This window comes from Rhinolophus sinicus, linkage group LG01 (genome assembly GCF_036562045.2).
Source record: "Rhinolophus sinicus isolate RSC01 linkage group LG01, ASM3656204v1, whole genome shotgun sequence".
In the NCBI taxonomy this organism is placed as follows: Eukaryota; Metazoa; Chordata; class Mammalia; order Chiroptera; family Rhinolophidae; genus Rhinolophus; species Rhinolophus sinicus.
In genome coordinates, this window is record NC_133751.1 from 186,307,109 (window position 1) to 186,318,938 (window position 11,830).

Below are 11,830 nucleotides of genomic sequence, written 5' to 3' on the forward strand. Positions count from 1 at the left end.
AAGTCACCTTTCAATTTATGAACAAAACATATTCTCTAACAATGCAAATATACACTAATACTATAAGTCAATGTTATTTTTTAAAAACTGGTATCAGTGTACAACTCAATAGTGCTCTCATATTTTAACTGCCAACTCTTTAGTTGCTTTTGAGACACGTAAATAAATTTTGTTTGGTAAGCAAAATATTCCTCTAACAAAATTAATTTAATCAAGTAGAAGGATTGCCTGATCTATATTCAAGTTCCATTATGGTCTGTGAACAGTTATATACCAACAGATTATCTTAAGGAAAATATGTATAATATCAGGTTTGCTACCCCTGCCACTTAACACCCCTGGACTGTTTTCCTTAACAAGTAGTATTTAAAATCAACTTCATTTTTAAGAAATTGGCCTATAAAAATATTTTTAGCATATGTTTCAAGAGCAAATGACCTGTTCATAGGCAATTTATTAATGACCTTTACAAATGATTGCTGCAGCCCCTTTCGTCCTGAGCTCTCCCTATGTCTACAGCCATTATATTACCATTGTTCTCACAACTACTGTGTTTCCCTGAAAATAAGACCCAGCTGGACAATTAGCTCTAATGCGTCTTTTGAAGCAAAAATTAATATAAGACCTGGTATTGTATTGTATTATATTATATTATATTATATTATATTATATTATATTATATTATATTAGTTATGTTATGTTATATTACATTACACCCGGTCTTACAGTAAAATAAGACCGGGTCTTAAATTAATTTTTGCTCCAAAAGACGCATTAGAGCTGATGTTCTGGCTAGGTCTTATTTTCGGGGAAACAGGAACTGGATCCCTTCCCTACCAAAGTCCGCGTACGCCCATCAGCAATCGGACCTAAAATGAACATGATACCCAGGGCCAACCTCATGGGTGAGCAACCTGTGCAGTTGCACAGGGCACTCAGAAGGGTCCCATGCTTGGTTAATGAGCTGCTGTTACCAACTTAAAACTCTTAAAAATTGTTTTCAAAAAGGGCTATATAATTTCATTTTGCACTGGGCCCTGGAAATCAGCCACTTCTGATGTTAACTTCCGTCCAATCAAACAAATTGGTGCTATCATGGAGAAAGAAAAAAATACAAGAAATCTCTTTTCAAAGAATAAGTAGTAATCTACAGATAAAGGAAGTAGATCTGACTGACTGAGCAAACACCTTATGCTGGAGTGTGAAACAAGTAGGCTCAAACTGAATGGGGACTGATCCTGTGGGATGAGGAGAGGGAAAAGAAAGAAGTGGGAATATAACCAACACTAATTTAAATTACCACTTATATGGTAAAGTACATTCTAATTTAACATAAGATAATTACAAAATAACTTTGTGAATTATAAACTACTCATAAAAGTAATTTGATTATGCATTCCAATTAAGGAAAACCAGGCAACTGTAAATGTAACAAATATGGGGTAGGAGAACTTATACCATATTCTGACTTAACAGGAGTAAGATACTAGTATCATAGTACTAAATTATTTCACAATGTACTTGTATGTCATAAAAATTAGACGTAGGCAGGCATGAGTCCCTATTACCCAGTGGAACAATGTAATTATGCAGCTGTCATCCCAGCCAGGTATACCACAGCAGATTCTGTCTGGTTGAAACGTAACAAACTCCTAGATAGCCAGGTTTGTTCAGGAGCCACTGAAGTCTAAATCAAAATAAATGGTTTGATTTCAAAGGGTAGATATACACAGAAGAGTTAAACTTCTGGAGTCATCCATAACAGTATATAATACTAGGAAAGGCTTTGGAATTGAAGTAGTGTATTAGGAACTTATTTGACTTCCTATTTATGTGATCATTTTTTATGAAAGAACCCATATTTCAATATTATCTTTCACTAAAAATCTCCATCACTAAATGAATCAAACAACCATTCAGTTTTATTAAGTGATACCAGTGTTCTTTCCCGTGAAAAAAGTCAATGATGATCAATTTTGTTAGAAAAAAGATTTTTCCAACCCTATGATGAATGAGTTATCACCCTATGTACTAATACTTTACATATTTTATTTAAATCATCTTAATTATATCAATATTATAATAGATATTAATCATATACTAAATATTTTACATGTATTTAATGTCAAATTGCCAACTCTAATAACCCATACCCCAAGTAGACACACATATTCATTTAAATAGTTCATAAAATCTACTAAAAGTCATGTCATGCCACTCACACCTTACTCTCACTTCTCATTACCTGTTTTTCTATGTTGCGAAGAAGTAGTGTAGGGCTACTTGGTGACATTTCAAAATCTTGTTCTGGTAGAGAATCTTGATTTTCTTGGGGAATCTGAGTATTCCCTGTAGTGTTTAACGAAGGTGCTTGGTCAGCATATTGTACTTGTTTTTTCAAAATGTCTTTTGGAAGTTGACATTCTTCTAGGATCACTATCCCCTAGGCAAACAGCAATTAAAGAATTAAAATGAAAACAAATTGACTGCTAAATTAATCTTAATGTTACAATGCACTTGAAACCATGCTTCTTATTATCCCTTGGCAATCAGAAAATATACACTTGAAAGTACAGTTTAAATCTGTAAAAGATTGGCTGATTTAAAACATGTGCAACTAAAATAACATGTATGTCTGATGGATTAGGCTTGTAAAATACTGTCATAAATTATACACATGCAGATATTTTTCTTCTTATTGGTTTCAGTTATTAGCATTAAAAGCATGACAGATTTAGAATAAAGTTCAAGGCTTACACATAGAACATGAACATTTCAGACTGAAATTTACAACATTTCCTGATATAATCTTCTGACATTTTGGTCACTGGCATTTCCATTTGAGTTTTACATTCGAGCACTCCCAATTTCATAAATTCAAATACCAAACTCAAAAACATCCAAACAACAATCTAATTTTATAGTAACTCCTTTCAGATCCCTGTAAGGAGACCAAACCCTGTTGCTGCCAACCAGCATCCGTAGGCAGGACTGCACCCTTAAGAAAAAGTACTCTCTGGGCCAATCAAAACTCTTGTTGCTTACAAGGTAGATAAGCTAACAATAAAGACACAAGTTTTCAACTTTGGGTATTTTCTGAAATGTCAGTAACTGAACAACAAGTGGGGATCTAGCTGCCTCTGTACAGCCTGCCACACACATACACACACACACTTTTTCCTCAATGAGCTTGTTAAACTTTCTCCCACAGTCCCCAGTTTCTTCACTCCAATTGTTCTCATCTTTAGGTCGCTCAGAGACAACAGAGACAGGAGAGAAAGAAGGAAAGGAGTGCACAGATATGCTCTTAAGGATTTCATAGTCAATTTTAACAGTAAAACTTCTTCCCTTCCTACCCCTTCTACCACATGTCCTCTGGCAGATAATATATATTATTATACAATACACATGTATAGATTTTTGCAAAATGCCAATAAGCCCCTATAGATTACTTGAAAAGCTATTAAATGCATAATATGGCTAAAATACTATATTCTTATAATGAAAAACAGACTAAAAACATTAATGTAAGTGTACAGGATTTCAAAATGGAACAAAGTAAGTGATTGCTGTGGGCTAGCTTATATCACGTATAAGTGCTATTTACAGGATTTATATTGCGTATGGATTATAATATGCTATATCTCAGTCGTTTTAGTTTACTCTATAATTTAGACAATATGAAACATGAGAACGAACATATTCAGCTATGGTATTAAACATAATTTTATTATTTTATAGCAACATATTACTACAGATGTTTGATGAAAGTAACAATTTTTTTTTTTTTACTTATACTCACAACAGTGCTAATAACTTTACAAAGAGAAGGGGATCCGATTCTTGATCCCACCTCAATAACTATTTTCCTAGTATGCACAAATATAGCTGTCAAGAATTCTAAAGGAAAAAAAAAAAAAGAATTCTAAAGGAATATATTTAAAAGAAGTTTGTTTCATTTGATATTTTAAAAATTAAATTAAGAGTTCATAAATACAGTATCATCAATCTTAAAAAATTTTGGAAGTATCTGAAATGTCCATTCAAAATTTGTACAAGTCTCTTACTAGATTTTTCGCAAGTACCTCATGCAAAAGAAATACAAGTTTCATCATATCAACTTAACTAATTCTCTTTGGTTTGATTACAGTTTATATTACAGGCCAGGCTGCTGTGAACTAGCCTGATTTCATTATCCCTCCTTACAACACTGTTTATACGGAAAAATTGATTCTGAATTACAAAAGGCCAATTTCCAAACCTTTAGAATACTACCTTTTTATAAGTAGGGGACCTACTATAGTTACTTTAATGAAAAATAATACTTTTAAAATTTAACAGGGGAAACATTCATAGTCAGATTCATTATCTATTTTTATCCCCTTAAACTATTGCCCTGGACAAAACTCTCATCGTGTGAGAAGAATGATTTTTCTCTGCATGACTAAGAATAGAGAAGAAAGGGAAGAAGAGTAAATCCTTTAGAGACACAGCAGAGATAGTTTATGTTCTTAAAACTCAGGACAATAATATATATGTATTGGGTCATCATGATGTACACTTTAAGTATCTTACAATTTTGTGTGTCAATTACACCTCAATAAAGTTGAATTTTTAAAAAATCAGGAATAGTTAATGATAGATAAAACAAGGTAAATAACAAAGAAATGAAAATTCTTTAGAATGATGAATTGTGATAACTGAGACAACTCCAGCATAAGATGAAAGCAAATCAACTGCTCCAGAGAAGACAACTGTTGTTGATAACACCACTACAGATCTTCACCGCAACTCCAAGGGTCCTCATAGAGAAGATATAGCATGAATAAATAAATAACTGCCTCAGCAACATCTTTATTATTTATATAAAGTCAGCAAGGCTAATTTTAAGCAAAAATTTAAATAAAAATTTTAAAACATACAAAATGTACAATTTAAAATGTGGAAGACCGTATTACAGGATAACAACAACAAAAACATGTAAGAGAGACCGTTTAAGACAACCTCTTGACCAAGAATAACTATTTTCATTTTTTCCCTAAGAGTAAAAAGAAGCTATTGTCTTAGTGAAAAGCTGAAGCAGAAAAAAGGAGAAATAGGAAAGCTGTAATGTGTTGACAAAGCTGTTGCAAGAACAAAGAAGAGATGATGTTAATATCTGCTTTCTTCTCCTATCGAAAAATGTAGACCTGGAGTGTGTCAAAGAAGGGGCAAATGACAGCCTAACAACCTGAAATTTGTAGATCTACTAGTAGATCTATTCAGTGTGTGTTTCATGACCAGTCACAAACTGGCACTTATTTAAACGGGATATTTACAAAAGATCATCTCTCAATCTCTTTCCCTTCCCTTATCTCTAATTTAACCTACAAGAAAGGGTTTGTTTTTCTTTCCTTTCAAGATACATTAAACAGAAAGTTCTGTCTCACTCAAGATAACCACTCTTCTCAAAAGCTTCTTACAATAACTCAAGAAGCTTTTTCCCTATTCAGTATAATAATAGTGACTAAATTCACATAAATAAGCAAGTAAACATCTTAATTCCTAAAAAATGTAAGGAGAAACTACCAAAATAAATAGTGTATTTTGATAGCATAATTGTAATGACATTTTCCATAAAATAAATATAATATGATTCTTAAGGGAACAAAGGGCCAGATACACATCTAGCCTGAAAAAAGAAAAATGTAAGGCTATATAAATTATTACTGGGAAATTTAGATTTCTTTCCTTAATTTATTCTAATAGATAAAAACATATAATCAAACTTTTAAAAATGTTTAACAATCACGTAGCATGCTTAGAATATACAGAATATTAAAATATATTTTCCCAAGTCAAAACAATATAAACCAGACTGTCTAGATTCAAACATAAAACTTAGTCATCAATTTAACTGGAACCCACATTCTTGGAAGTTTCCAAATTGTTTTAAACTTGACTCATTCTTAGAAATCTTTTTGCCATAAAAATGCTTGTGACAGTATATCCTTTAAAGAAAGTGATCAGAGAGGAGAAATTATCTGGTGCTCTTGAAAGGACTGGGAAATCACTACAATTGAAGGCCCAGTGAAGACAGGGTTAAAAATGAGAAACAGCAACTACAATAATTGAATAGGAAACTTCCATCAGGAAACTATTATTGAACATACCTAGTTCCCTCAAATTCATCAGACAGAAGCAGTAAGCCTAAGCTTTTCTTTCTACCCATCTATCCACCTTCCTATAGACATCACCACCAAATTCTACAACGCATTAAATAATATTCATTATTTCCTAGCTTCCGCTCCTGTCCTTGCACAACTCATACTTTCTGTTCCTTTGTATCCTATACTTCTTTGTCATTCCTGAAAAAGATCATGCTGTTTCTTGCCTTGAAACCTTTCCGGAATACCCTTTCCCAGTTCAGGCACACTGCTATTTGTCCTCGAAAGTCATACTGAGAGGGATCACCTCTTTACTGATGATTTATCTGACCCGCTAACCCCTAAGATAAGAGTTAAGTAATCTCTATGGCACTTCTACATGCCATGTATGCTATATGATATTAAAAACATGTATCACTGCACATATTACATTATACTGCAACTAAGTATACACATGGTCTATCCCCTACCAGAATATAAACTCATAATAGAGCCTAAAACTTACTAATCTTTATTGCTGTGCAGACCCTAGGTTGGGCTGGGCCAAACACATGGTTCAAAAACTCCTTTCTGTCACAGCTTTTTTCTTTTCAGACCAATCACCATTAAGCTTACAATATTGTCGCCATTACAATATTATCTCCACATTTTCACCACGTAGAATACAGTTCCCCACAAAAACAAAGTTATAAAGAGATATTTAGCAATATTTAGATTAAATAGGATTTCATGGGATTGCAGGAGAATTATGTTATTGCTTCTACGGAAAAATATACTACAAGTTCCAAGCAAACAGCCTATAATTTTTGGGAAACAATACAAGTCTTTAAGCTAGGGAAATTCCACATTAAATTTCCCCTGGTTGGAATTAAAACAGCATTTATTTGTGTAATAATTTGTTTAATTTTTACTCCCAATAGACTGTAAAACCTGAAAATACAAGAAATCTGTAGGTTTTGTTTACCATTGTATACTTAAAGAACATATTAGAAATCCTAATAACTATGTGTGAATGGAAAAAAGGGAAAGAATGAAGGAAAGGAGAGAAGGAGAAAATAAGGAAAGAGATGAATGCATTTAATTTAAAACTTGCTACAACATAACATAAATTTAACAGCCATTTCTAAAAAAACACACAAAACAAACAAAAAAAAAACCTCCAAATCTACATCTTCTTATAGACCTTCTTCCACAATGTCTTACATTTCCAATTCCTTTAAGACATCTCAACATGAATACCGGAGAAAACTTGTAAATTCGTGTGTAAATAGTAAGCTCATTTTAATCAAATTTCGTATAAAATAAGCACTTTTCTCCTTTCCTGGACACAACAGGTCAATAAGAGGAGAGATCATGGTGATGGCTACACACCATATATTTGTCAAAATTCAGTGACTTGTACAGTTAGAATGTGTACTCTGAGAACAAGATAAGTAAATAAGACAAAGATAAATCATAATTAAACACCTGTTAGTAAAAAAATGTGGAATATCAGATAAACATTTTAAAGTTACCAGACAGAAAAGATAGAGGATTTACAGAAAAGAAAAAAAAATTACATCGACAGTAGACTGCTCATCAGTATCAAACAAAACAATGAAATAAGATCTTTAATGTGCTGAGGGAAAAGAACTATCAAATTAGAATTTTATATCAATTTAAAATATCACTGAAGAGTGAGGGTAAAATAAAGAAATTTTGAGATATACAAAGACTAAGAGAGTTTAGTTTAAATGTTCAGAGTTTAATGTCGGAAACTACTAAATAATGTCCTTCATAAAGAAGTAAACTGGGCCGGCCCGGTGGCTCAGGCTGTTAGAGCTCCGTGCTCCTAACTCCGAGGGCTGCCGGTTCGATTCCCACATGGGCCAGTGGGCTCTCAACCAGAAGGTTGCCAGTTCAATTCCTCGAGTCCCGCAAGGGATGGTGGGCTCTGCCCCCTTCAACTAAGATTGAACACGGCACCTTGAGCTGAGCTGCCTCCCGGATGGCTCAGTTGTTGGTTGGAGCACGGGCTCTCAACCACAAGGTTGCCAATTCAATTCCTCGACTCCCACAAGGGGTGGTGGGCTGTGCCCCCTGCAACTAGCAACGGCAACTGGACCTGGAGCTGAGCTGTGCCCTCCACAACTAAGACTGAAAGGACAACAACTTGAAGCTGAACAGAACCCTCCACAACTAAGATTGAAAGGACAACAACTTGACTTGGAAAAAAAAAAAAAGGAAGTAAACCAAGAAAGAAAAGGTGATATAGGAGAGACTGCAAACCCTTCCCAGTATCCATTTTCCATTTCTGTTTACTGCAAGACCCCACCCCTACTGGAGTTTAGCTATGCAGACAACTTCTCAGTTAAAGACTATTATTCAGATTTCTTTCGTATGTATCTAGTTGTAGTCATGTGGCTAAATATGGGCCAGTGGAATGTGAGCCAATGTAGTACAACTTCTACCAAGGTAAAGACAAACTATGCTGCACTTCTCCTCTCACTTCCCAAGGGCTGGAATGAGGAAAAGACTATTCAGTCAACACCCTCTAGAGGACAGCAGGCATCAAGATAGAAGGAACCTGAGTCCCCCAATGACCTTGTATAACCAAGTTGCCCCACCAGCCTATACCACCTCCCCTCCCCAACTTTTGAAGCATTATGTGTCTTTAAATCCACTATACTTGGGGCCTTTGTTACAGCAGCTTAACCTGTAACTAATTTTATAGGTAGAACACATGAAAGAATAGTAAGCACATTTTTAAATGAAACATGTTAGAAATGTAAGTAGATTGGAGTAGGTATATTCAATAGGTAGTTAAATAGTATTAAGATCAATGTATTAAGTAAAAAAATAAAGTATAAAAACACTGAATACTTTGTCATTGTTAGAATTATGTTAAAAATTAGGAGTAATGACAAAGGATAAAACTACAATGTATAGCATCCAAAACAGAAGAGGAAAAGAAAGGAAGAAAGCAAATTCTACCAACCCAACAAAAGAGAGGTGAAAAACAAGACACAAATAGAGAGGAGAAATAAGGGCAAATAAAAAATGAAATCTAATCAGAGTGGATGTTTTTAAATCTAGCTATACGTACAAGTATGTACCTTATGAAACACCTAGAATAATAATAATAAAATTGTATCTATCAAACAGCATTACTTCAAAATATAAGAAGCAAAAACTAACAGAATTACCATGAGAAACTGAAAAATTCACAATGTTATAGATTTTTAACAAATCTGTATCAGAAATTGAAAGATCTAGATTTTTAAAGATATAGAAGATATATACAACAAAGTCAACCAGTTTAATCTAACAGAGAATTCTATAATCAACAAATAAAGAATATACACTCTTTTCTATTACATATTGACCATTTACAAAATTTGCTTAGTAGTAGGTCACAAAGAATGATATAATCAAGATAGATTAGTAAGTCCAATAACAGATTTATATAGATCCAAAACTCATTATGTGACAAATGTGGTAATTTAAACTGAAAAGTAAGGGTGAACTACTATAATTTATAAAACGGTGCTGGGCTGAGTATCCAAATGAAAAAGAGGAAGATCAATACCTCAAAATGAATATCAAATTAATAAAAGGGATTGGATTTCTTAAATAAGACACCATAAGACATAACCCATAAAGGAAAACATTAATGCGTACAATTACATTGAAGTTAAACTCTGTTCCAAAATAGATATACTAAAAATAAATAAATAAATAAATAAATAAATAAAAAGACAAGATACAACATGAGTGATCTGTAATATTCATAACCGACCAAGAATAGTATCCATATTCACAAACACATGCACACCACCACCACCACTACCACCTCCCAAAAGGAATAAAAAAGGTAAGTTAACTCGTACACACAAAAAAAAGAACAAAGAAAGAAAGAAAAGTTGATGATTAATTACCCTGAAGCCCAATCTCACAATATTGAGTGACAAATTAAAACAGCAATAAAATAATATTTCACACTCTTTATAGAGGTCAAAAAATATAAATGTGGGCAAGAATGTGGAGAAACAGGAGTTCTTATGCATTTGGCTAGTGGGAGTACTGATTATCCAATTCCCTCAATGAGTATAAGAAAGCTGAAGACAGCTATGCCTAAGATCCAGCACTTCCACTTTTAGACATATAGCCAAGAGAAGCTCTCCATAAGCTCACAAAAAACACATATAGTCATTGCAGTATTGTTTTTACTAACATAAAAAATGGAAACAATGTCTATCAAAGGAAAATAGGAAAAGAGATAAACCTTCATTGTATTAATACAATTCCATTCCATTCATACAATTTAAAACATACAGAAAGGATAAAATGCATAAATATGCTGAGCAAAAACAAACAGGTTGCAAAAGTGTTTGTAATATGTATAATTTATATAGACTTCAAAGGCATGGGAAATAAATATTATTTGTAGATACAGATATACACCTATGTGCCAACAGTATAAAAACATACATAAAAATAATAAATATCAAAAAATGTTGGAATCAGAATAGTGGTTACAGTGGCATGAGGAAAGAATGGGATTAGGAAGGACTATTTAAGTACCTCAACTGTACAGATAATGCTTTATTATTCTAGAAACTAAACTCATACTGGCAAGATTTTACATTCAATAAATTTTGGGGTGGATACACAGGTGTTCATCATATTGCTCTCTGGAACTTTTTATGTTTATAAATTTTTTAAAAACTTTTATTTATTTAAGTGTATTTTTCCAGAACCCATCAGCTCCAAGACAAGTAGTTGTTTCAATCTAGTTGTGGAAGGCACAGCTCACAGTGGCTCATGTGGGGATCGAACCGGCAACCTTGTTGTTAAGAGCAGTGTACTGTAAACCAACTAAGCTAACCAGCCACCCCATTTATAATTTTTTAAAAAGCAAAACAAACAAACACTTTATCCTATTAAATAGAATCCAACAAAGAAGTTCTGAATTGCTTACGTATAAATGATCATCATAAACACCAAAGCATTATAAAGACAGCTTCAATTTATAGTTATTAATATATTAAAATCTTAATATCATTTTTATAAAAGCTCGTAACAATTATTTTGTGTGGAGAGATGAGGAGAAAGTAAAACAGTAATTTTTGTTTAAAAAACAGAAGAACATTGAAAATACCTTGGAGGCACGAATCTGCCTGTGAACATCCGTCAGTTGTTGGATTTTGTATTCTAGCTCTGAAATCTGGGCTTGAAGCCACGTCCATCGGCTGCCAACTCTTGCTCTGTCTACAAGCCACTTCCATTCAGTACTACAGTTACTGTAAACAAGACATACACTGTTAGTCAAAGCACAAAGGCAATCAAGTTTTCACAGAGACTGCTTAATAACTTCCCTGGCTCCTGTTATAAAATCCCAATTTCCTTTCCAAAACATCTAATTACATGAAACACGAATGTCATATCAACTTCTTATCAAAGAAAAAGACTTAATTTTCTTATCTTTCTATCCCACAAACACCTGTTTTTATTCAATATTACTTACCCAGGAGTAGGATAATTTCCTTTGCTACTTAATACTTTATTAATGTTGAAGGGCTGAAATAAGAGTGGGCCAGCAAAGGAAAGGAAACAAGAATGACAATACCAACACCCTGTAAAAACTGTTACATGGGCTTTTATATGCAAGCAGATGTCATTTGAACTGTGCTAGATCTAAATCT

At 33.3% G+C, this 11,830-nt stretch overlaps 1 protein-coding gene across 1 annotated transcript in view; it reads right to left on the reverse strand.

The window, feature by feature from the left end:
* KANSL1L (KAT8 regulatory NSL complex subunit 1 like) overlaps nucleotides 1-11,830 on the reverse strand; it is a 101,834-nt gene that overhangs the window by 51,937 nt on the left and 38,067 nt on the right. Inside the window, 2 exon segments of the mRNA XM_074312574.1 lie at nucleotides 2,246-2,443; nucleotides 11,287-11,428. Of these exon segments, the coding sequence (XP_074168675.1) occupies nucleotides 2,246-2,443; nucleotides 11,287-11,428 (340 nt within the window).